Source organism: Phyllopteryx taeniolatus, chromosome 6, assembly GCF_024500385.1.
Source record: "Phyllopteryx taeniolatus isolate TA_2022b chromosome 6, UOR_Ptae_1.2, whole genome shotgun sequence".
NCBI lineage: Eukaryota > Metazoa > Chordata > Actinopteri > Syngnathiformes > Syngnathidae > Phyllopteryx > Phyllopteryx taeniolatus.
Window position 1 is genome coordinate 11,202,984 of NC_084507.1, and position 26,836 is coordinate 11,229,819.

Below are 26,836 nucleotides of genomic sequence, written 5' to 3' on the forward strand. Positions count from 1 at the left end.
CATCATTAGTCAGATGCTCCACCTGTACTGCACATGATGCATAATGTGTATGACTTTGGATACTACCATTGCCTGGTCAAATGGGCATAATACTGGCAAATTCTCCTCTATCGTCTCATATTCATGAGAGGTCTACATGAAGTTATGTCTGTTCTCAGTCTCGCCAAGTCTGGTGCCACTGGCTCTCTGCTTAAAGACCTGTTCTAGCATGATGAATGTGATGTTGCAATGTCATCCAATTACATTAGTTGTTAGCTTCAGGCCCTGTCTTCCCATCTGCAACTGAGGTCCATCCATTCTCTTTAACTGCAGTGCTTGTGCGAAATTGTGTTACAGTACTGTTTTTCCGGATTTTCTGTACATGGGCCCATGTCACACAAGGCAGGCACCTCATCAAGTTATTTCATTTGTGCACAAGCAAATTAAGTCCACGATTAGAGTGTGGTAGTGTCTGATCTGTAAATCCCTAGCACATGTAGCCACAGCATCAGTCAAGGCATTTCACCCTTATCAGTACGCACAGTGTGTGGGGGAATACTCGAGTCCAAAAAACATTGTCCTCAGTTTGTCATGTCCATCAATGAAAATGATATCACATCTTCAGTCAAGCAACCAAAAGCAAACCCCTCCTGAACCTCCTTTTTGGTATTTTCCTTGGCTGTTTTATTGCCCATCGCCATTAATGCATGACAAGGAGAAGTTACATATTAAGTTAATGCAGTTACTTATGAATAGACTTGCTCTTGTTGTCGCTTACACCTTTCTAGTGGAGAGATAAGGAACAACAAATGAGCTCCCACATTTTCCACACAACTGTAAATGGCTGTGTGTCTTTAATGACTAGGTTGACCACAGCCTCATCCAGCACTACTACTACTTTCATTCAATTTCCCATATCGCTTATCCTCACTAGGGTCGCACGCGTGCTGGAGCCTATCCCAGCTGACTCTGGGTAAGAGGCGGGGTACACCGTGAACTGGTCACCAGCCGACCTGCTGTTGCTAATTATTGTTCTCTGTTTGAGTATTATCACTTGATCAAGCCTTTTCTTACATTCCATATTACAATAAGTATGTATGATTATTGCCGCTATCGGACCGATATCGGTATCGGCCAAAAGTCGATATCGGCTCTGAAGTGAAAAAGTTGGATCGGGACATCGCTAACTATATTTTTCCGTTCCAAAATCCTGTGATTTAACGTTATGTGCCTTAAAAATACAATCACTGTGATCAGTTATTATGCACACATTGTACATGACAAACTGAAGCAAAATATTCAAAATAGAATCTGAGGTTGTTTTGTAAAATGCCAGCCATCCATTTTCCATACTGCTTGTCCTCACTAGGGTCGCGGGCGTGCCGGAGCCTATCCCAGGTGACTTGGGGCGTACACCCTGAACTGGTTGCCAGCCAAACGCAGGGCCCATAACAGCAAGCAACCGTTCACACCTATGGGCAATTTAGAGTCTTCAATCAACCTACCATGCATGTTTTTGGGATGTTGGGAGGAAACCGGAGAAAACCCGAAGACGGGGAGAACATGCAAACTCCACAGAGGCGAGGCTGGATTTGAACCCAGGTCCTCAGAATTGTGAGGCAGTTGTGCTCACAAGTGACCACCATTTTATAAAATAATAATTAAAAAAAACTAAAAAAAAAAGATTTTCCTAATGTATTTAAGTTGTTTTGCATTCAAACAAAGGGAAAAACGAATTTATTATGTCTGGTACGGTAAGAAAGGCTTTATGTGGCCCCTGAACTCCAATGTGTTTTACACGCCTCGTGTAACCAGTTAGAATGAAATGTATGTTTTTCAGCCAGTGGGAGGCGCATCATAACGGAGGGCAGCGCTGGCTCCGGTTGGAACACTGCTGCGCAATGCAGGTATGGCAATGAAAAATGACACTTTTGATCGTTCAAATTGGTTATTGTGCGGTGAATTGTGCAATGGGGTCAGTAGGGTCTGACGTGTTGCCTGAGGAGTATTGCCAAAAGTGAATTTTGCTCATGTATTCGTTTCTATATCACGTTTAACGGAAGTTTAAATGCAATGGCGACTGTTGCTGGCTTTTTTTTTTCAGCTTCCTGCATGGCTGTGTGTTTGTTTTTGTTTGTTTTATAAATCAAATACTTGGTTAACACTGGAGTTTGTTCTGTTGATCGTTGGGCGGTGTGAAGTCGTGTTCGAAAACAGTAATTTAGGAAGGCATGCATGGCAGGAAGGCTCTTGTGTTTGCAAAAACAAAAAGTATGCATCGTCCTGCCTCAAGCGCCGTCACATTTTTTTCACACGACCAACGTATAAAATGTAGTCAAATCCACAGTCATTCCACTCGATTAGCAGATGATGTCCAAATTACATTAACATCCCTTTTAAAAAAAAAAAAAAAAAAAAAAAGGCAGCAACTGTATCTATCGTGCCAGCAAGCTTTGGAATCGCTGCCTCCTCCACGTAAGAACTCATAGTAGCAACAAGTCCATGCATTTGCTTCACTTCTTATCCTCCTCATTCAAAATTCCACTAAAGAGTGCATGACGTCACATCGGAGTAATAATCCAGTTTGACAAGAAACAAAACGGGGATAAAACAATTAACCCGTTCCGTTTGTTCCATTTAGACGAAATTGTAACATTGTGATTCAAACCCCAGGAAGGCTCGCTGGTGACGTTGGCTCTCAGCAAATGGGCTTGCTTTTAAAGATATGAATAAATTCAGAGCCTCATTAGCACCGAAAGTATCAAATATGGAGCCTAGCCCTTTCATTAATAAGGACAGGTATGGCGTCGAGCAGAAAGTTCAGAAGCGCGATAAACTTGCTTAAAGTTGAAAATTCACCTACAAACCTGAAGCCGTTTAGGACAGTAATAGAGACAAGGCTGTGCGTTGGGTGAACGTTTTAAAAATAAACAAATCAACGTATACAAGAAAATCTGAATTGAATGAGACTGGTGTCAGAGGACGCATGCGCAGTAAGACACGTTATACATGTCTTACACTGCCATCTACTGGCTGAATGGACAACAACACGTGGATGGCAGATGAAGAAATGTTTAAGTGCACTACTGTACTTCACTGGGTTCCGTTCATTCATTCATTCAACTTCCGTTCCGCTTCACCTCACTACGGTCGCGGGCAATTAGTAGTTTCCTGGCGCTGTTTTTTCCAGACCTTCTCTTGCAGTCACCTTCACTTGCTGCTCGAGTCAGAGTCACGGCTGTTGATGCTTTTAAAAGGAGGCTCAAGACTCACTTATTTACTCGAGCTTTTCACTGATTTCTTAAGTATTTATTTCGTTTCTGTATGAGTTATCTGGCCACAGGGATGCCATTCTCCAGTTTCCCCGTGGCCTGGGGGACATGGGGGCGCCGCACAATGTGGGGAGGCCATTCCAGTCTTCCCGGGTCATGGTCTTTGCAGCGGCATCCTCTGTGAATGGGGGTGGCGGCACCTCTCGGTGTGGCTGGCTCCCACAAGCTGTCTTTCCTCGCCTGGCTCCTCAGTGCCTTGCCATGTATACACGCTATTAAACAATGTGTGCTGTGTGCGTACGGGTTTGGCGTGTTCATGCGGGTGTATTTTGCGCTTACATGTGGGCGTGGGATTGGTGGGCATACTTCTTTTATTGTATACTTGTCAGTTTCAATTTCTGCAAAGCACTTTGTGTTGCATTTGCATGTATGAAAAGTCCTATATAAATAAATACATTTGATTCTGCAAATGACTCTCAATCATTCAATTTCTAAATAGTAAATTACATTTTTGTAAAAGCTCATAACTGAAAGACTGGAATATACATTTCAAAGAGGGGACAAGATAGGGGTCTGTTTTGTACCTTTACCATTATTAAGTGGTCAGCTGTGAATCCTTTGGAATGGCTTCATTATCAGAAAGGACTATTGTTTGTTTGATTTGTTTTTTAAAAGAAATCTTGTGAACCAGAGTACCACACCCTCTGTCTCCCCTCTGGCAGACCCCAGACATGGATGAAACAGACAAGTTGCAAAACAACCTCCCCGATCACAACACAAATATTTACTTAAGGTGATATTCTGCATCTCTTCAACAAACTAGTTCAGTAGATTTTCATATTCAAGCACCGTACAATGAATTAATCAAAAACGTCTTCATTTTTGTCACAGTGAGTACAATACATCAGGAAGCACAAAGAAGAAGGAAACAGAGGGAAAAAATGTCACAGTTGGCCCCATTGAGCTGGTATGTTGTCTACATTACAGTGTTGTGCTTTCTAATGACTTTGAAGACTTACTGTATGATGACAATTCCTGTTTTGTGACATGAGCACAGTTCAGGTTTGCAGATGGCTTGGACCTTTTACTAATCTTCCTCGGGACAGTGATGTCGGTGGCCCATGGGCTGGTGTTCCCCCTCATGTGTGTTGTCTTTGGTCATATGGCAGACAGATTTATACAGTACTCAGCAATGTCCAAAAACAATACCCGCCACCTTCGTGAGTTGACAGAGACAATGACAAATTGTAACCTGACTTTACTGATGAAGAATATGACACTTTATTGTCTCTATTTTCAGTTTTCACCAACAGCACCTTACAGGATGACATGGCCAGGTAAAACCAAGAAGTCAATTTACATTCACTGGGACACATTTGACAATTTGTTTTTCCTTTCCAGCTTTTCTATTTACTTCGCCATCACAGGGGTCTTGGTGCTGGTGGCCGCCTACATGCAGGTTGCTTTTTTTACACTGGCTGCTGTACGGCAGGTCACACGCATCCGCAAGTGTTTTTTCCACAGTATCATGCGACAGGACATCGGCTGGTTTGATGTCAATGAGACAGGAACACTCAACACTCGCCTTGTTGAGTGAGTAACATTTACAAAATCCTTTCAGCTTAAAGGGGACATACTATAGAAAATGTATCTTTTAATTGAAGTTTTTAAAGTTACCATGTAGGATGATATAAACTGGTCAGATGTGCATATGTGACCTAAGCCATGTAAGATGACTTCGAGCTTCAACACGTATGCTGGTGTATGAAAGTGTTGTTTCATGGCTATTTTATCAGTCTGTGACTCAAATGTAGTTGAAGCAGAGTCCATGCTCTGCTCCACAGGGCCTATAGAAAAAGGCAGTTCTACATAGTGGCAGATGTTATATTGACTTTACAATAATTGACGGTCATTCTTGTTTGTCCAAGCAGTGATGTCTATAAAATACAAGAGGGTATTGGAGACAAAATGGGGATGTTGATCCAGTCGCTTTCCACCTTCATTGCATCTTTGGTTGTTGGCTTAAGCATAGGATGGAAGCTCGCTCTGGTCATCCTGGCCGTCTGCCCCTTGCTGGGCCTATCAGCTGCCATTTTCAGTAAGGTAAACTTGCTCTTTGTCCACCTTGTGTTCATCTTGAAAACAACCCTCCTCTTACTTGGCTGATACTCTGCGTCTCTCCCTAGGTGGTGACATCATTCACCGCTAAAGAACAGGCTGCTTATGCCAAAGCCGGCGCAGTGGCAGAGGAGGTGCTTTCTGCCATCAGGACTGTTTTTGCCTTCAGTGGTCAGCAGAGAGAGATCCAAAGGTTTGTGCAAAATGTTGTATCCAACTTTAGTGAAGGTGGAAATATACATTCATCTACAACTATAGTCATGGTTATAAGGGAGATTATAACCATATATTGGTTACTAGGTGTTTAGACTTTTCATATCTACTGTATATCCAGTGAGATTGTATTAGCCCAAGTCAAAGGATTCTTTAGCCATCTGGATGCACTACTTAATTCTTTGGTTTATGCATTGCCTCACAGGTATCATAAGAACCTGGAGGAGGCTAAGAACATGGGAATAAAGAAGGCGATAAGTTCGAACACCGCTATGGGTTTCACCTTCATGATGATCTTCCTGTCTTATGCTCTGGCCTTCTGGTATGGGAGTACGCTCGTTCGGAGTAAGGAGTACACTACTGGAACTGTACTCACAGTGAGCAGACATTTAAAAAAAAAAAAAAAAAAGTCATGAATTTTATTACAATACAGTAGCTCGCTAACGACAATGTATTTGTGTTAAGGTTTTATTTGCTTTGATTTTTGGAGCAATTGCACTTGGCCAGACCTCACCAAACATCCAGTCCTTTTCCAGTGCCCTAGGAGCTGCACACCACGTGTACCGCATCATTGACACTGTAAGGAGAGTTATATTTTCTCTTTCTACATTCAGAGAGAACTGTTTGTTTTTCTGCTGATGTGTTGTCACTCTAGTTTTGATGAATGTGTACAGTTCTGTACTGGTGCTCCACTATGCAACAACTGACAAACTGAAGGCACCAATCAGAATACAGTACTTTAAAAAATAATTATTTCACCTGGAAGGTGGTAGTTTGGATGCCTTGCTCGGGTCTCCTGTCTCAGGTTTTAAACTAACAACTAGTCCCAGTCTCCTCAATGATAGTTTGTTTCTTAGCCCTTGCCCAATAAAGGCAAAACTAAAAACGTCTAGCATGTTATGATATATTTTCCTTTGTCCCACTGTGACCAAATTTTAAAACACAAGTGAGCTCAAACGAAAAATTTCACTTTACAGAAACCCAGTATCGACAGCTACTCAGAGAACGGCTTCAAGCTTGATGTCATCACAGGAAACATAGAGTTCAAGAAGATCCACTTTAAGTACCCCTCAAGGCCAGAGGTCAAAGTAAGACATGCACTTTAACTTCATCTAACAGATAAACCAAACTACTTATCCAAACTTTGCATGATTGACACATTGTCATTTGCAGGTATTAAACAACATGTCCCTAAGCATTAAGAGTGGACAGACCATCGCTTTAGTGGGAAGCAGTGGCTGCGGTAAAAGCACCACCATTCAGCTTTTGCAGAGGTTCTACGATCCTCAGGAGGGATCTGTATGTGCATACTTGTAAAAACGGTTTACTCCATCCCTTTTCTTCTGCCTATCCGGATCTGTGTTGCGGGTGCAGCAGTCAGAACAGGGAAGGCCAGACTTCCCTGGATCTGGTCACCTCGAATAATTCTACCAGGGGCTCACAGAGCGTGTCCTAGGTCTACCCCGGGGCCAGTTGGATATGCTGGGAATACCTTCAACGGAGGTGGGTGTGTTTTCTCCTGGCACTCCAGCTTCCTCCCACATTCCAAAAACATACATGTCGGCTTGATTGAGGACTCTAAACTGTCCATAGGTGTGAGTGCCCCGGAATTAGCTTGCAACCTATCCAGGGTGTATGCCAAGTCTTGCTCAAAGTCAGCAGGGATAGACTTCAGCTCACCCAGGACTTTAATGAGGACAAGTGCTGTAGAAAATGGATGGATGAATAGATAAAGAACAGTTCTGTTACAATCAAAGGAACATAAGATTGACGAATCTTGTTAAAGATAATCCAAACCTTGTTCATCCTTTCACAACAACCAAGGACATTCAAAAAGAATACCTTTGTATCCCTATATGTAGGTATCTATTGATGATCATGACATCCGTTCGCTCAATATCTGCCACCTGCGAAAGATGATTGGCATGGTGAGTCAAGAGCCCGTCCTTTTTGCCACCACCATATCTGAGAACATCCGATACGGCCGAACTGACGTGACGCAGCAGGAAATAGAGCAAGCTGCCAAGGAGGCCCATGCTTACGACTTCATCATGAACTTTCCTGATGTATGACTCTATTCAGGACTTCTACTGTACTCACAAACAAATTTCGACAAATAATGAGATTGTCGTCGTTGTTGAACAGAAGTTTGAGACGCTGGTCGGGGACCGAGGGACTCAGATGAGTGGAGGTCAGAAGCAGAGAATTGCAATTGCCCGGGCACTAGTCCGTAACCCCAAAATCCTTCTGCTGGATGAAGCAACATCTGCGCTTGATGCTGAAAGTGAAACTTTTGTGCAGGCTGCACTTGATGAGGTACAAACGCAGACCTTCATTCATTTGGAACGAATGGGAGAAAAGTGTGAAGTAAATTTGTACCAGCAGGAGCTTTCTCTGAAATTACTTTTACAAAGTTCTTTGTCCTCTTGATCTTTTAATTGACGGTTTTGTTTTGTCGTTTGTACAGGTCAGACTGGGTCGTACCACCGTAATTGTGGCCCATCGCCTCTCAACTATCAGAAACGCTGATATCATCGCTGGCTTCCAAAATGGAGAAGTTGTAGAGTTGGGCACTCATAGCCAACTGATGGAAAAACAGGGTGTGTATCATACCCTTGTCACCATGCAGGTAACACGGGCATAAAAAGCACTTTCACATAACATTTGGGGGACATTCACCTTTTATCAGAACAATATATATTGTGGTTTCCTCATCTCCATCTTGTAGACCTTCCAGAAAGCCGAGGAGCAGTGGAATAGTGAGCAGAATGAAAAGAGCCGAATAGCCAAAACATTTAATGATTCTTCCTTCAGAAGGAGTAAGTCTACAAAAGGTTCTTTCTCTGCTCATTTGGAGGGAAACCAAAAAGAGAGAGAAACATTGATTGATGCCAAAGACAAGACGGAGGAGGTGAAATTTGTTTACTTGAATGTTTTTCATATTCTTAGCAAAGAATAAAGTAACGCATGAGTCTGAATTTCTCTTCTACTTTCTGCAGGATGAAAATGTTCCCCCTGTGTCATTACTCAAAATTATGCATTTCAACCTTCCTGAGTGGCCTTACATTTTGACGGGGATCATCTTTGCTGCCATCAATGGATTATTACATCCCCTGTTCGCAGTCATCCTCTCAAAGTTCATTGCTGTAGGTCATGACTATTGTCCACTTGGACCACAGGTTTTGCTGGAAGCAAAATTCTGAATAAGATAATCAGCGCTCTCTTACAAACTTTCAGGTGATGGCTGAGGCTGATGAAGAGATTATCAGAAAAGAAACAGAATTCCTTTGCATGATGTTTGCAACTATTGGAATTGTAATCTTTTTCACCATGTTTCTCCAGGTATGCATACCCACATTCACAAATATTGATTTTACAATTGTTCAGGACAGTTAAGAATAAATTAGTTATTTATCACTCACTTTCAGTAAATAGTTCTGAAACTGAGCTTGCGGCCTTGATTACCCTAGTAGCAGCCTAATTAACAAGCCGCAAGAGTCTTATTTGACTGGCGTGGGCAAGAGGGCTGGAATGACGTAAGAACAAATTCAATAAAACAAGGATGTGATACATGCTTACCATGAATTCAATCCATCCACCTGTTTTCTACACTGCAAATCCCCATCTAACTTCGGTTGAGGACAATGTGGGTGCTCCCTGACCAATACACCTGTCATCCGCAGGGCAAATGGACAACCATTTGCACTCACATTGTACCAACTGCCAATATCCTAACCAGTGTCGCCACAGTTACCTTGAAAAAGTAACTTTGTTACTTTACTGATTGCTTGAGTTGAAAAGTAACTAGTCACTTTTTAGTTACTTTCAGCAGCTGCCAAGTGGCAGGAATATCACTTATCCACAGTATAAAAAAAGCATTAGCTTAACCGTGGTCATGCACGCCACACAAGTTACAGAATGATGTCACCAACATGAAACAATAACTTAAATATTAGATTAAGTCAGCAACTTAGTGCAGACTTGACATGCCAACACAATACAGTAAGTTCCTAAACGTAAACAAGCACACCATTCTCAGTACACGTTCTCAAAAGACTCTTAACTGACAGATAGATGCCAACTGTGGTCAAGATGCTGCCAAAGCCCTGCCTAAACACTGTAGGAAAATGTCAAGGAAGCTGGTTGAAGTGATACAGTACATCTCGACTAAGACAAGCTTTGATTGTTGGGGAGGAGCAAAGTTTAGCCTCGGTTGTTAGTGGAAGTTACGGAGCATCTTCACCACGTGTACGTACACGCAGACCTAAGACACATTTCTTCTACATCTAATAATCTGCCATTTATTTGTAAGCGTAATTGTGTAAAAGGAGTTTAAAATGATATTAAATTGTTTTGAGACCATATTTTGTGCTATGTCCATAGTTTAGCCTATTAATATACCAGGAGGCAAATACAAAAACGTCAGGGGTAATTGAGGCTCCATTACTTGTTTTTTAGTAGCAGCAGCAGGGCTACTTATCCAATGCAAATAGCAGGCATTTACTGTATTCTCCTAAGGCCACTACTGCCCACACCCGAGGTATGACATGACACTCCAGGCATGTTTCTTTCTTGATGTTTATAACCTCTAACGGCATCCAATGTCCCGAAGCACACTCAGAACCTATTATTGACAGTGACACCCTGATGTGATTTACACTTCGTCTGCCAGTTGGTCAAGGCTGTTTGATGATTCATGAAAAACTGACCAGTCTGTGCAGTCAAAGCACAATGGTGACATGTTCTCCTCTCGCCACACCTACACCTCAAGCAATTCTACTTTGTGCTTCCAAGCACAGCAGGAGCAGCGCTTCGGGGTGGCCACGGCAGTCGGCCACCCCGATGGCGCCCCAACCGTGTGTGTTTTACTCTCAAATTTATCTTGTTGTTCCTAAAGAGCCACAAAGGAATAACATGAACAATTGGATCCCCCACCCTTAAAGGGAGTCGTCCCCTGCTATATAGCAGTTCACTTATTGTGGGTTCAGTACATTGCAGTAAAGTAATCATCAATGGCTAATTGAATATAGAGTGGTGTTATTGAGTTGCACAAGGACAACTTAGGCTTTAAGTTTGAATGAGCAACAGCAAATTACACAGTTGGTAAGCCACTAATTACCTGGTAATGCAGCGAACATGACCAGAAGGCCACTCTTTATCACACAACCGATAGTCAAGGTTTCATGAAATAAAATGCACACACATCAACCTCGCCCGACGTATAGCAATGGCTCGCACTCATAACAATATGGGCAGGAACAAATGCAAGTAAAGAGTAACGTTTAGCTTGATTTACTAAGAGTATTTACAAAGAGAGATGCAAAGGATGCTGGAAAGCATACTTTGTGGCACCTAACACAGGCTGTTAAAATTAATTGTAATCCATAACAGGTGATATAGTTAGAATGGGGATGGAAACACCTGTTGGTGCTCTTAAAATTGCTTTATTAAACAAACGGTGACAGAATACAATAAACAAAAGTATATTCTTAACACACATGCCGGTAGCCTTAGTGGGACTGTCTCTGTAAATCACAGTGGATAATGGTATAGACAGGAAATCGCCTGTGCACAACCGTATAAGTTCAATGGAGCAGACCCGCCTTTTAAAGGCATGCGCTTGTTCATAGTTACTAAGATGTAGAATGCGTGGATAGTGACGCCAGGTGGACAAAAATAATATCTGCATGCATGAAACCTTAACTTGTTTATGAATAATACAATACTTGGCCACTACGTCGCGGATTTCGACAATTGCGGGGGTGTTCTGGAAAGTAACCCCTGCGATAAAGGAGACATTACTATATCTCCACACGGCTGACATGGCTCCTACGCCACCTGCCCGGAAGGTATCGGTGCATTCCTAGTTCACTAAAGCATTACTATGACAATTGATGCAAAGGGAAGGCATATAGTCTTAGTGAACTTTGTAAAACCAAGGACCACGCTCCTGAGTCAGTCACAAGTATTCATGTCAATGTCAAATTGTGATTTTTTTTTTTCGTGTCTGTCACTTTTTACAGGGTTACTGTTTTGGAAAATCTGGAGAGATCCTGACGTTGAAACTGAGACTGGCAGCTTTCAAGGCTTTGATGCGGCAGGTAAGTGGAATTGCAATTTTTCAGGAGACAGTCTTTACAGCAAACAGTTTACTGAGAGTGGCATTTCTTGTCAGGACAATATTTCTTCATTGGAAAAGGAATTAATTGGTTTTCTTCTAGGATCTCGCCTGGTTTGATGACCATAAAAACAGCGTAGGAATGCTCACAACAAGGCTGGCTTCAGATGCTGCTCAAGTGCAAGGGGTAATGCATCTTTGAGTCTCTCGCTCACACACACACACACACACACAAAATGTTCTTTTTCCACAAAACGTTTCACCTCTGCTCAGGTAACGGGACTACGTCTGGCTACCATGGTGCAGAATATTACCAATTTAGGCACTGGTGTGATTCTTGCCTTTGTGAATGGCTGGGAGCTGACCCTGCTCGTACTGGTCTTGGTACCAATCCTTGCAGTGGCTGGAACTGTGGAGATGGAGTTGCTAGCTGGGCAAGCTGCCAAGGACAAGAAGGAGTTGGAGAAGGCTGGACAGGTGGGAATTGGCCATATGATGTGACTACTTTTGCCCTCACTCTACCAAAATACCCCATAGTACAGTGTGATGTTTTCATGGTGCAACTTTTTAGATTGTTACAGAAGCCATCGAAAATATCCGTACAGTTGCATCTCTGACCAGGGAACCCAAGTTTGAGTCTTTGTATCACAATAACCTGGAAGTTCCCTACAGGTATGTGAGGGCCTCCATCACCTCTCCCTAAATTATGGTTGGGCATAGTTTGAATTTGAGCGATTCCGGTCCCTCATTTCGATTCCGGTTCCAAATGATTCTCGATTCCGATTCTTTTAGGGGGCTGGGTCAAAAAAGGTTTGCATTGTTTAAATAAAGGGTGTCCAAATTATGAATATCCATTTTCTTAGCAGCCCGCAGCATAGACTAAAATGAACATTTGACTCGGGGTTCTTTATAACCAGTATCAATAGCAAACTAAAAGACAATGTGTGCGGAATTAACCCAATTGACTTAATCATTAATTAATGTTTCAGCTAAAAGTTAAATATAACATTGTTTAAATAGTTATTTGGGACTGTTTTATCGCATCAAATGGTTTATATGTGCAAGTGTTAACTTGACTTCCTGTTTTAAGCTTTTAGCCTTTTATTTTGAAGCAGGACTGTGCAAAGTCAGTAGATACGCGGAATTCTGCTGATTTTATATTTGTATTTTATCTGTGCGGTCTTTCTACACATTTAAATTCAATGTATGCTATCAAGTTTTTACATTAATAAGTATGCGGTACATCGGTGTCACGGAGGGACATATAGTCCAGAGGGAGGACGGCGAGACCGACATTGTAAAGAAACTTGATAAGGATAAACGGGATCAAGAATCCATGGAATTAGCGCTGGCTGCAATTATCGGGGTCTGTGGACTAGGCATCGAAACTGGGAACCAAAGTTTTTTAATTTGAACGATTCCAGGAGAACCGGAACGTTAGTCCCGGTTCCAATCGGTTCTCGATTCTTGATGCTCAATCCTACCCTAAATGGATGAAATGCTTCTCATCGTGCTACTTTTGATGGTTCTGTGTGTCTCTATAGAAATGCCCAGAAAAAGGCCCATGTGCAGGGTTTTGCCTTCTCTTTCTCCCAAGCCATGATCTACTTTACTTATGCCATATGTTTCTGGTTTGGAGCTTGGCTTGTTGAGCAAGGACGAATGGATGTTGAAGGAGTATTTCTGTAAGTAATATTTCTTCTTTATAAAGATTTAATGGAGCATTACATTTAAACATAACCTCTACAACTTCACATTATTATTATTTATGGATTCTGGAGTAGTCAGTCATACTGTATGCAGTGTTGGGGAAGTTCATTTTCTACGTGCGCTAGTTCAAAATTCAATTCACCGTTTCCAAAATGAACTAGTTCAGTTCGTAGTTTATAATTCTAAAAGTTCACCGGTCCAAAAACAAATTGGTTCAGTGTTCTTTTTTTTTTAATATGTTGCTGATGGACTATTACCCTCAAAATGCGGGCATTTCATTTCCTCATTGTTGCCACCCATTCAGTCCACACTAGTAGCCAGTTGCAGCTTTTACCCTACAATCACAAAAACATGAGGAAAAACATGTTGCATGAATGTTTTTTTTTTTGTTTTTTTTAAATGAGGAATTGAAACAAAAAACAGGACTTTTGCCCTTAATGTACAAACAAAAACATGCAACACAGTATGACATGAACAATGGGGAAAGGACATTGATAACTTTACATTCCTTGCAGCTCTGGCTGACAATATTCATAAAATATTTTATCTAGTCTTATAGTACAAAACAAATTCCATATTGTGATAGTGTGACCGTAAAGTGTTTTACCTAAAAAAAACACTGATACAAAAAATAATGTTTCTAACAAAGAACACATTCTCTCCCATTTACGGAGTGTCCCTGAATGCACCTCGCTCATGTAAACATGTATGGCGGCTGCACCGAATCGGTTGCCAAATACGGCGTTTAACCCCCGACATATGAAGGCTCGTATAGTGTGTTCAGACCGGTTTTGTCCTGGAAGTCCCTAGCAAAATCTGCCACTCTTGAATGAAAATGAACTTTCGTTCAAAAACAGTTCACAGACGCCAGAATGAGCACATTATCAGTAACGTTCATCAGGCAGAAACTAACTAAATTCAGGTTACGTTCGCCCAAAATATGAAGTAGTTCATGAACTTTCGTTCATTGAACTCGTCCAAGTACAACAGTGGTCATATGTAAATCGGTTTTCTTTCTCAGGGTGGTTATGGCAATTCTGTATGGTTCTATGGCTGTTGGAGAAGCCAATTCCTTCACTCCAAACTATGCAAACGCGAAAATGTCAGCTGCTCACATCATGATGCTTCTGAACGCACAGCCTGCTATTGACAATCTCTCACATGAAGGCCAGTCATTGGTAATCCCAGAAGTTGCCAACCAGTACGCTCCAATGTCATTTACAGGCTTACAGTATTGATGACGTACTGTCTGTCTCCTTCCTAAAAAAATCCAGGACCAATTTGATGGTCATGTGTACTTTGAGGGAGTTGAGTTTAACTACCCCTCATGCCCTGATGTACCCGTCCTCCGAGGGCTGAATCTGAAGGTGAGCAAAGGAGAGACACTGGCCCTAGTAGGAAGCAGTGGCTGTGGAAAAAGCACCACCATCCAGCTTCTGGAGAGGTTCTATGACACCACGCAAGGGAACCTGGTGAGAAGACAATCACACATTTGTTCATCAATCCATCCATTTTCTATAACGCTTGTCCTGTTCAGGGTCGCAGGTATCCCAGCTGACTTTAGGCGAAAGGCAGACTGTACTGGTCGCCAGTCAATCACAGGGCTCATATAGAGATGGACAACCGCTCACAATCACATTCACACTGTCACTGAGTGGGAACTGAACTCAGCCTGCTTGCACGGAAGCCTGGCGGGTGTCCCACTACATTGTCAGTGAATTACACCTTATTTGTTAGCCAATTTATGTGCTCTTCACAGAACTGATGAGACCTAAGCATTTGCTAAATGTGTCTTGTGTCTTTGTGTTTTAAGTTTAAATCAACATGAACTTGAACAAAATACCCTGCTTCTTTTCTAAAACATTCTTGAGACTTGGTCCAAACTTTTTGGGTTGAGCTTTAGACTTGAACCAAATTATTTTGATTTGATTGATTATGTACTTTGGCCTATCTAGTGACTTGGTCCAAATGATTTGCCTGGGTTTTCGTCATCTTGCTCAAAACTTGGACTACTAACCTTTCTTGACATCTAACTTCAATGATGACATGAGTTGTATTTTTGTTATCTGTCTTCCAGATGATTGATTCCAAGAATGTGAAAGAGCTGAACATCTGCTGGCTGAGGTCTCAGATAGGTATTGTGTCCCAGGAGCCTGTGCTCTTTGACTGCAGCTTGGCCAAAAACATCGCCTATGGAGACAACAGTCGTACTGTAACTATAGAGGAGATTAAGGCAGCTGCTGAAGCAGCCAACATTCACAGCTTTATAGAACATTTGCCAAAGGTAGTCAAATTTTTGTATCAGGTAATAATTATTTTTGATCAAAGCTCATTCTCACGTCTGTCATGAGATTTCTGCTGTCAATTCCAATGAGGAAAGAATTTATAAGAAACATCACATCATTTTCCGTGAACACAGCCTAGTCACTGAAAATATCTTAAAGTGGCAATGTGTAATGTTCAATGTACTGACTTTGTACGTGTGTTTATTCGAGCAGAAGTACGACACTATGGCAGGCGATAAGGGGACCCAGCTGTCTGGTGGTCAGAAACAACGAATAGCCATAGCCCGAGCCATCCTTCGTAACCCCAAACTGTTGCTTCTGGATGAGGCCACGTCTGCACTCGACACTGAGAGTGAGAAGGTGAGTTTTTTTTCTTCTCATGTGGAATTGCTCCACATTTGGCTGTCTGATGTGCATCCACATTGAAATTTGTCCTCCCAATTTGTGCTTGATCCAGGTGGTGCAGGAGGCGTTGGACAAAGCTAGGCAGGGCAGGACGTGTATCGTTGTAGCGCACCGTCTGTCCACCATCCAAAACGCAGACCGCATTGCTGTCTTTCAGGGAGGGGTGGTGGTTGAACAAGGGACGCACCAGCAGCTGCTAGCCAAAAAGGGAGTCTATCACATGCTGGTCACTAAACAGTTGGGCTGTGGTAGTGAATGAGAAGACTCTTTTATTGAGTTATTTTCACAGGTCACCATTTTCAATGAAGAGTGGCTGTTTGTTTGTTTGAACGCACGCGACTGTTGGTGTGTTGACTCGAAGACACCCAAACACAGATGTGCAAGTAGGAAATTTTCAGTTCAGTTTGTCTAAATAAGGTCAGTGTTTCCCAACCTTTATTGAGCCAAGGCACATGATACCATCACCAAACAAAATTGTCAGAAAAGCATAAATACGGAAATAATGACAATATTGTCTGAATTTAGGCACAAATTTACTTAGGGTGAAAAATTTCTTATTAGTTTTAGTCACATTTTAGTCATTTCTATATATAATAGTTTTAGTCAATGAAAACTCAAAAAATGGTTTAGTCTAGTTTTTAGGAAAATGTTTCAAGTTCAATAAATAATTTTTACAAAATACCATGCTAAGAAAATAGAATGGCCTTAACTATCAAACAAGCAAAATAAAAATATGTTTTGATAGTGTATTAACCACATGACTGGCACTCACCCTGCACTTAAGATTTCTGATCTTTCTTTCTGAGCTATGGACGGAATTATAATGTAGCTGAACTGTGGTTGTTATTATCAGATTAGATTATCAGAAATACATTATTTGTAGGAAATAATAATTTCAGACCAATTAAGTGAAATTGGATCATTTCCTGCAGCACACCAGTGATCTAGATTGTAGTGACATACGCTCCCTGTTTTGCTGGGTTTTGTGGGATATCAAATGTTTTCTCAGGTACAAAATACTGTATATTGTATAACTGAATCAGGGAGTGATTCCATTAGGGAAAAAATAAAGACAACTGAGGACAAGCGGTTTGGAAAATGGATGGATGGATGGATATAGATAACTGACAGATTAACAAACACAAAACACTCAAAAATAGGAAGCAATAACTGAAATCTGATTAAGTTTGGCTGATTTACTGACTGACTGACTGACTGAAGTGAGGAAAGGGAAGTCTGTAAGGTGCATTTGAGGGGATTAGTGCTGCAGTGCATGACAATTTCAAGAGATTTAACATAATTCAAACCTACTAGCCAAATATGATATGTAACAATGTATTACTAGCAGGAAAAAATATATTTTATTTTATATTTTACACCATTGTATACATTAAAATGGCATTTACCCATTATTATCCTCAAAAGTCCTTACATCTGCGGACAGACCAGCCTTACCTTTGTTAACAGAACCTACCTCACAGTGCTCTTTCACATGTAGCTCATCTCGAATGTGGCCAGAATAAATCTGCATTGCATGGATTATAGTCACAGAAAGTGCGACTTACTGTCCATCCTTCCATCCATTTTCTGAGCCGCTTCTCCTCACTAGGGTCGCGGGCGTGGTGGAGCCTATCCCAGCTATCATCGGGCAGGAGGCGGGGTACACCCTGAACTGGTTGCCAACCAATCGCAGGGCACATACAAACAAACAACCATTCGCACACACATTCACACCTACGGGCAATTTAGAGTTGTCAATTAACCTACCATGCATGTTTTTGGGATGTGGGAGGAAACCCCACACAGGCACGGGGAGAACATGCAAACTCCATACAGGCGGGGCCGGGGATTGAACCCCGGTCCTCAGAACTGTGGGACAGACGCTCGAACCAGTCGGTCACCGTGCCGCACTACTTACTGTATTTGTGTAAAAATATATTGTGAATGGAATGCAATTACCTCTGCCAAACAATGTTAATGTATCAAATAATTTATTAAATGTTGGTACAAACCTGAATAAATTGTGGATGCAGAAATGTATTTCTATCGGAAACTGACAAATTGCTGCTGCCTTTCACGTGTTCCAGTGACGTTCCAGTGGTCTTGGAAAAAAGCTGAATATTCCCAGCGGTGATTCTTAAAAACTATTCATCTTCTGATATTACTTAACTTTATTGAGCTGAATGTCCCGAGGAAGAATTCATTGCTAGATTTTCATTATTCAGATGAGTTGTACTGTTGCACTCAAAATTATTCAACCCCCATTTTTGGGAAGTAGCTAATCCATATAGACTAGGGCTTTGGAACCGAGTGTCACAGTACTTCTGGTGTTAGTATTGCTAGTCTGAAACTTGACTGCTGTCAGGTTGCCCTTGTGCAAGGCACTGCACCCCCTCAAATCTCAGCTCACGATCTGTGCGCCCAATAGCTCCGACATATATACAGCAGAGTGTACTGCAAATCGAATTTCCCCTTGCAGGAGCACAAAAAGCATAGTAAATTAAATAAAAATTACATTTAGAATAGAAGTGTGGTGAAAAGTGTGCTGGGCAGCAGTTTTTGATTGGTGCTTCAGCAACCCACCTAAATTGCTGAGAAGAGTTCCTCAGGTTACCAACTGGACATCCTCTCTGTCTAGGCTACACCTACAAAGTCTCTTCCTAAAGTCCACAGAACAAGAGACAAAGGCCGTTGTCACTGGAATCCAACATCTGTCGTACTTGATTTTTTTTCAAACTACCGGTAATTAATTTTCAGATTCCACTGTCATAATTCATAACATCACCTTAGAGGAGGAAATGAGCGGGTTAGACCGAGATGTCGATTCAACTCAATCAGACACATTTGAATTATTTTCCCCATTTCAGCTTTGCCATCTACTATTCCATCATATGAATGGCTGCCTTTTTCGAAGTTGCTTTCTTTTCGCTGTCAGTGGGACAACAGGTCAAAGGCATCCGCACGAGTTTTTTTTTTTTTCACAGTGTTATGCGACAAGACCTCGGCTGGTGTGATGTCAATGAAACAGGAACACTCAGCACTCATCTCATAGAGTGAGTAACATGATGTCAATTACACACTCGGGTCTACTTTGTAGACCAATTTCTACACATAACACCCCATAATAACTGCGAAAAAGCTCGGTTTGAAATTTTATGTACACAAGTGTCACAGCTTTTGCTCAGTTCTTTGGTGGTCCACCTTTTCAGCAATTAAAGCCTCGACACACTGTTGAAACCAGATGTAATCAGCAGACACGGCTGTTATGCTGGTAGAATAACCTTTGGAGAGGTGGGTAGAGTAGCCAAATATTGTACTCAAGTAAGAGTACTGTTAATTTAGAATAATATGACTCAAGTAAAGGTAAAACGTAGTCATCCAAATATTTACTTGAATAAGAGTAAGAAGTACTCAATGAAAAAACTACTCAAGTACAGAGTAACTTGTGAGTAACCTGATTTATTTATTTATTTTTTAATCAGAGCATGAACATCAAATAAAATAAAATAAAAAATAATATATGGGAGACGACACACACCTATAACCATTTCAATTCTTAACTTACATACATTGGGCGCTACAGAAACATTATTTGCTTTATTCACGTAAATGACTTGAAGAAGCTGTTTGCTGAACAGACTTATTGATCGTGTGCGTGTGCATGTACGACACCGTAGGGATAGAGCTAATTTTTCCATATCCACTGCCAAAACAGCAATAGAAACATTTGCAACTTATCGCAAGTTGTTTTCTCAAGTTAGAAGTGGGCTGAAACATCCAAGTTTGGGCAGTCACAATTTAAGAGCTGCAGGATAAAGCTGTTGTTTTTTTGGAGTGTAAAATAAACAGTCGTGTGGCTGTTTTTTTTTCTTCTTTTTTTCAAAATGAGTCATTTAAATTGGCTCGCGAAGGCTATGTGCGCGGTCATGTGACTGCCTTGTGTCGTCTGATTGGTGAATTTGAGTCAAATGACATTAGTGATCCCGTTTCATTGGCGCAACGGGCGCCCTATGCGGAAGTCGAAGATGGAGTCTAAAAACAGACGCGCACACGTAAGAATGAAAAGTAGCGAACGGCATGTCGGTCATTGAAACGGAGTAAAAGCATCGATCCCTCTTCACATAAATACTCAAGTAAAAGTAGAAACGGACATGTGGAATGGGCAACTCTGGTGCATGACATCAAATATGTAATTAACTAAACTAAAAAATAATAATCTTAAAAATCTAATTTGAGGTACATGATGGGGCCAGAGAGGGAGAATTTTACTATTGTCAGGTTCATCCTGACAGTTTTAACAAATTCTTAAAAAATCCCCTTGAAGCATACAATTTAATTCCTTATACAACAACATAGTTTTATCTCATAATTTTAAAGTTATTAGATGAATACAGTATCAGGAATTTCAATTTTATATTTTTTGTCATCACTGTGTGGTGTACGTTTAATGTTTTAAAATACTGTATTGAAGTCGACTTAAGAACCCAAACAAGGAGCAACGGCAAGGTTAGCCACAAGTTTCCTCTTTATTATTTCGCTCCACTTTTACTGTTTGATAGCAAAGTAATACTACTATACAGTATATGTCTACACAAAGCTTGTGATGTTATAAAACCATTGCCTTAATATTTGACATCAGGTTCGGCAGAATTTATAATTTCTTAAAGGCAAACAGGGTCACCAGATTTTAACCAGCGTGCATTCATTGGACTTAGTTCAGATACTCCCTTATTGCTATTCATCAACTCATAACACTTCATTCCAGGTTGTTGGTTTATTCAAAGGTTGTTGGTTTATTCAAAGTACAAAGTAACACCTAACGGCAAGTAGTGGAGCAGCCAAAGGTTAAACTCATTCGCTGCCAGCCCTCCCAGTTAACATGAATATTTGACTCTTTGCTGGTGTGTTACCCGCTCGCTAGATCATTATTAACAAAGGCCAATTTTGCTCCATGTCAGAATCAGAATCCTTATTATGTCAAATAGTATGAATGTCAAAAGTACACAAGGAATTTGTCTCTAGTAGTTGGAGCTGCTCGAGTACGACAATAGACAACCATTTTGACAAAAAAATACTTTTGAGACATAAAAACACACACGACGGAGAGTCACTTACATTCATACCGTCACTGTGTATGAATCGAACCCTGTCAAGCCAGTGAGCCGTTACACAATCAGTGACTTATACCATAATAAAACATTAATATCACGTTACCTTGAGTTATCACTTTGTTCACCCCTATGTTACCCTAGTGGGAGTCCAGTGAAGGGAGGTAAAGACCAATCCTGGAAGAGATTAAAAGTCCCTCTAAAGGGAAAATAAATGTCTTCTAAATTTGACACCCCAAGGAGTTGTTATTGACAACCCTGACAAATTTTAACACATTTGTATGTTCACAACACTTAACCACTGATAGCAGAGAGGTGTCTCAAGACCATCGGAAAGTAATTGCTGCAAAACATAACGATGGCACTGGTTACAGGCGCATATTTAAACTTCTGAACGCTCCAGTGAGTACAGTTGGGGCCATAATACGTAAGTGGAAAGCCAATCGTACCACCATAAATTTGCCTCAATCAAGTGATCCATGCAAGATTTCTGACAGAGGAGTCCAAAGAATAATCAGAAGAGTTGTCCAAGAGCCAAGGAACACCTGTGGAGAGCTTCAAAAAGACCTGGAATTAGCAGGTGAGTAATCTACTCCGCCTCCATGGCCTGTATGCACGCTCACCACGCTCACTAATGTCATTTGACTCCAATTCACCAATCAGACGACACAAGGCAGTCACATGACCACCCACATAGCCAAAATGACTCATTATTAGCTACTTTACAGACTCCAGAAAACAACAACTTTGTCATGCAGCTCTTAAATTGTGACTGCCCACTTCTAACTTGAGAAAACACCTTGCGGTAAGTTGCAGCTGTTTTTATTGTTGTTTTGGCGGTGGATATGGCAAAATTAGCACTATCCCTATGGTGTCGCACATGCACACACAATCCATAAGTCTGGTTAGCAAACAGCTTCTTCATCAAGTCATTTCAGTGAATAAAGAAAATAATGTTTCAGTAGGGCCCAATGCATGTGTTGTTGGTTTTTGGGCAGTTAAAAATTTAAATGGTGGCAGGTGTGTGTCGTCTCCCATATATTATTATTTTTAAAATTTTATTTGATGGTCATGCTCTGATTAAAAAATAATAATAATCTGAAGCTACTCACATGTTACGCTTTACTTGAGTAATTTTTTCATTGAGTACTTTCTTACTCAAGTAAATATTTGGATGACTACGTTTTACTTTTACTTGAGTCATATTATTCTAACGTAACAGTACTCTTACTTGAGTACAATTATTTGGCTACTCCACCCACCTCTGCCTACAAGCCCCCCCCCCCCACTGTCTAATATTATAACTCGTCTTAAAACCCATTTTCATCCTTTGGGATTCAACTGCATTGAGACTGCACCTGTTTTATTGTTTTGACTGTTTTATGTTTAAATTGTTTTGTATCTTATGTTTGATTGAAATCTGTGTACAGAACTTTGTCCCAGCTGTGTTTTTTTTCAGTGCTTTATAAGATTAGTTTAGGTTGAATTGAGAAGATTATATATATATATATTTTTTTTTTTTTACTACAAATGTATGTAGCTATCTATCGCAGCAACGTATATTGACAGGCAGAACAATTAAATGCTCTTCTACTATATGACAGAAGGTACAGTACAAAATTAAACTGCATCCGAACACCAATTTGGGCATTTGGTGGTGTGGATGTGTGTGTGCGCGCGCGTACATGATCCAAACTGCCAAACATTGAAGCGCTAATGAGGGTGTGGAACGACGACAGCTCAGAAGCTCTCAGGTAGGATTCTGTTTTGTCTTCTCCGTAATTACTGAGTGGTAATTACACTGACTGATATGCTTTTGTTTTGTTTTGTTTTGTTTTGTTTTTTTAAACCTGTCCTGTTCGGCTGCATGGCCTTGCAGAATGGTAGATCTGTATGCCTTTGTGCTGGAACAGTTTTGCTTGTGCAACAGGGGAGTTTGAAATACTCCCTCTGCTTAATTTTATTATATTTTTTTAATTAATCTGATGTTAATTGTAGGCTCCAGCACACCCGCGACCCTAGTGAGGAAAAGCGGCTCAGAAAATGGATGGATGGATGGATGTTAATTGAAAATGCAGCTGGAGAGAAAAGTGATTTAGGGGACAGACAGGGGGACAGTGTGGACAAGGGGACTAGGGCTGAGAACCACAGCAGAACAATAGTGAGACAGTCTAGATATTTAAACACAAGTAACATTACAACAGTTACTTGTAGATTGGGGGGTGGGCAGATTGAAGGGGGGACCCCGGTGAGGACATGCAATAACTAACCAAGAGAACCAGATACGAGAGGACAGAAAATGGACAGGATGTGGAAAAATGAGCAAGGCAGTGCTACTGTCGAGTGGTGCGGTGGGATTCTTTTTTAGTGTCTAAACACTTGTAAGAACCTGTGAGTTGATATGTTAGTATAACCTGTGTTGTTATAAGTGATCCCAGCACAAGTAATTAAAGTCTATAATGTTTCTATCGAACTGACTGATATGGTTTGATTTTCATACAGGACCATTAAAAATTTCTTGTTGTGGAACAAAAGGATTTTGACCTCCGTCTTCCTTTGACAAGACCCAGGCATGGACGAAACAGACACGCTGCAAAAGGACTCGACAGAACTTTATTTAAGGTAATATTCTATAACTCTTCAACAAACCGGTTTAGTGGGTTTTCATATCAAACATTATCATAATGAAACACTACTAACTCAAGGAAAGAAAAAGAGAGCAGTTACAATGATGTTTTCATATTTGACTCAGTGAACTGAAAAATGAAAAGAATAAAGTCAAAAAGGCAAAGATACCGAAGGTTGGCCCCATTGGACTGGTACGTTTTCTGTCTCTATCCATCTGCTATCTCAAGCCACAGCTTTCTAACAACATTGAGCATTTTCTTTCTCCTGTTTTTTACATGAGCACAGTTTAGGTTTGCAGATGGCTTAGACGTTGTACTGATCGTCTTCGGGACAGTGATGTCGATGGTCCATGGGCTAACGTTCCCCCTTATGTGTGTAATATTTGGGAATGTGGCGGACACCTTTGTACTGTACTCAAGAATGTCTAAAATCAACACCAGCCATGCCAGTGAGTTCATAGAGACGGTAACAATTAGCTACGTATCTAACATGACAATGGAGAACATAACACTTTATCCTATTTTCAGATTCCACCACCATAATTCCGAACAACACCTTGCAGGAAAACATTACTAGGTAAGACGGAGTTGTTACTTAATTTACACTCAGTGAGACACATTTGATCAATTTTGTTTCTTCCATACCAGTTTTGCCATCTACTACAGCATCATCGGTGCGATATTGATGGTGGCTGCCTACATACAGGCTGCTTTCTTTGCACTGGCTGCCGGGCGGCAGATCAAACGCATTCGCACGCATTTTTTCCACAGTATCATGCGACAGAACATCGGCTGGTTTGATGTCAACGAGACAGCAACACTCAACACTCGTCTCGTTGAGTGAGTAGCACATAAATGACATCGTCCATTTCAAAACAAAGCACCTCCAACTGAGACCAAAATATCCCCCATTCAGACGACATACAGACTAGGAAGGTGGAAGCTTCTTTCCGGGGGAGCAAGTATGTTGATTCAGCAGGGTTTCTCTGATTGTTCCTTTCCATAACTGAGCACAATGCAATTTTGGGGATGGATGCAGGTGTGCTTCAGTATACATTAGAGATTAGACCAGACATTTTCAAGAGTGTTTGCCGTCAAGACCTAACCTCGATCCTGGTAATTCCTCGGTAGCTAGCAAAGTCGTGGTCATACTAGTCTTCTAGTTGGGTCTAGGCAAGGGGGGGTGGTGTGTCACCCTCAGCCACAATTGTGGCTACAACATCCATCCACCAATCAACAGCTTTACACTTGGAAAACATTTGAAAGATGGTGATCAGACCGCAATATTCTTCACCTTTTGGTGCTCTACTGGAGAAATTTCAGCATTTCTTCAGGAGCTACTGGATAAAATCATTCAGATCTACAGTATTAAGATATATTGGCCTACGGCTCCATCCATCCATTTTCTGAGCCGCTTCTCCTCATTAGGGTCGCAGGCGTGCTGGAGCCTATCCCATCTATCATCGGGCAGGAGGCGGGGTACACCCTGAACTGGTTGCCAGCCAATCGCAGGGCACATACAAACAAACAACATTCGCACTCCCATTCACACCTACGGGCAATTTAGAGTCCCCAATTAATGCATGTTTTTGGGATGTGGGAGGAAACCGGCCACGGGGAGAACATGCAAACTCCACACAGGCGGGACTGGGGATTGAACCCCGCTCCTCAGAACTTTGAGGCTGACGCTCTAACCAGTCGTCCACCGTGCTGCCCCTACGACTCCATGTTTTATTTTAACCCAGGGGCTTATTTCCTACTCTATTTCCATCAGAACAGGACCCTTGCAACACCACCCTTAAAGTGTGTGTCTATGTGACAAGCTGTTTGTTTCTCTTTAGCTGGGTAAAGGATTTCAACAAAACAGTGGCATTTTCACTACCTGGTGGAGGCTGTCTTCCCTGCCTACACAGAGGATCTCCAGTTAACAACTGAGGCACTGGAAGTTCCCGTCTGATTTGATGGCAGCTCTGCAGGGTGTCTATACTGTACATGTCCCATACAACTTGTGTTGTACCAAGGGCATAGACTAAAAGGAAACAAAATATTACGAATGTGTGTGTGTGTGTGTGTGTATGTGTGTGTGTACAGTGGGTACGGAAAGTATTCAGACCGCCTTAAAATGTTCACTCTTTGTTATATTGCAGCCAGTTGCTAAAATAATTTAAGTTCATTTTGTCCTCAACGTACACACAGCACCCCATATTGACAGAAAAACAATGGAATTGTTGAAATTTTTGCATATTTATAAAAAAAGAAAAACTGAAATATCACACAGCCATAAGTAGTCAGACCCTTTGCTGTGACACTCATATATTTAACTCAGGTGCTGTCCATTTCTTCTGATCATCCTTGAAATGATTCTACACCTTCATTGGAGTCCAGCTGTGTTTGATTATACTCATTGGACTTGATTAGGAAAGCCACACACCTGTCTAGATAAGACCTTACAGCTCACAGTGCATGTCAGAGCAAATGAGAATCATGAGGTCAAAGGAACTGCCTGAAGAGCTCAGAGACAGAATTGTGGCAAGGCACAGATCTGGCCAAGGTTACAAAAAAAATTCTGCTGCACTTAAGGTTCCTAAGAGCACAGTGGCCTCCATAATCCTGAAATGGAAGACGTTTGGAACGACCAGAACACTTCCTTGAGCTGGCTGTCCGGCAAAACTGAGCAATCGGAGGACAAGAGCCTTGGTGAGAGAGATAAAGAAGAACCCAAAGATCACCGTGACTGAGCTCCAGAGATACAGTCGGGAGATGGGAGAAAGTTCTAGAAAGTCAACCATCACTGCAGCACTCCACCAGTCGGGGCTTTATGGCAGAGTGGCCAGACGGAAGCCTCTCCTCAGTGCAAGACACATGAAAGCCCGCATGGAGTTTGCTAAAAAAAAAACACCTGAAGGACTCCAAGATGGTGAGATATAAGATTATCTGGTCTGATGAGACTAAGACACAAAATGTTTGGCCTTAATACTAAGCGGTATGTGTGGAGAAAACC

At 41.4% G+C, this 26,836-nt stretch overlaps 2 protein-coding genes across 10 annotated transcripts in view; both read left to right on the forward strand.

The window, feature by feature from the left end:
- Nucleotides 1–1,817: 1,817 nt before the first annotated feature.
- Nucleotides 1,818–18,140, forward strand: LOC133479668 (ATP-dependent translocase ABCB1-like). Of its 9 annotated transcripts, none has more exons than XM_061776925.1 (28): nt 1,818–1,886; nt 3,974–4,044; nt 4,143–4,218; nt 4,309–4,471; nt 4,552–4,588; nt 4,653–4,844; nt 5,183–5,354; nt 5,438–5,562; nt 5,788–5,959; nt 6,048–6,161; nt 6,560–6,670; nt 6,756–6,881; nt 7,445–7,648; nt 7,728–7,898; nt 8,050–8,211; nt 8,311–8,493; nt 8,582–8,728; nt 8,820–8,924; nt 11,606–11,683; nt 11,804–11,887; nt 11,974–12,177; nt 12,272–12,372; nt 13,245–13,385; nt 14,432–14,588; nt 14,685–14,882; nt 15,488–15,694; nt 15,909–16,055; nt 16,153–18,140. In XM_061776925.1, exons 1-28 carry the CDS (start codon nt 1,881–1,883, stop codon nt 16,357–16,359), a joined length of 3,861 nt encoding a protein of 1,286 aa, XP_061632909.1. In that variant the 5' UTR covers nt 1,818–1,880; the 3' UTR covers nt 16,360–18,140. The 9 variants fall into 9 exon arrangements, 8 of the variants coding, with proteins under 8 accessions (XP_061632909.1, XP_061632911.1, XP_061632914.1 ...); XM_061776926.1 differs by having other exon boundaries at nt 1,847–1,886; nt 3,927–4,044; XM_061776927.1 differs by lacking the exon at nt 6,756–6,881.
- Nucleotides 18,141–23,443: 5,303 nt separating this feature from the next.
- LOC133479106 (ATP-dependent translocase ABCB1-like) overlaps nt 23,444–26,836 on the forward strand; it is a 28,676-nt gene continuing 25,283 nt past the window's right edge. The window contains 5 exon segments of the mRNA XM_061775619.1: nt 23,444–23,830; nt 23,961–24,027; nt 24,122–24,352; nt 24,354–24,412; nt 24,484–24,675. Coding sequence (XP_061631603.1) covers nt 23,781–23,830; nt 23,961–24,027; nt 24,122–24,352; nt 24,354–24,412; nt 24,484–24,675 — 599 coding nt within the window. The 5' untranslated portion in view covers nt 23,444–23,780.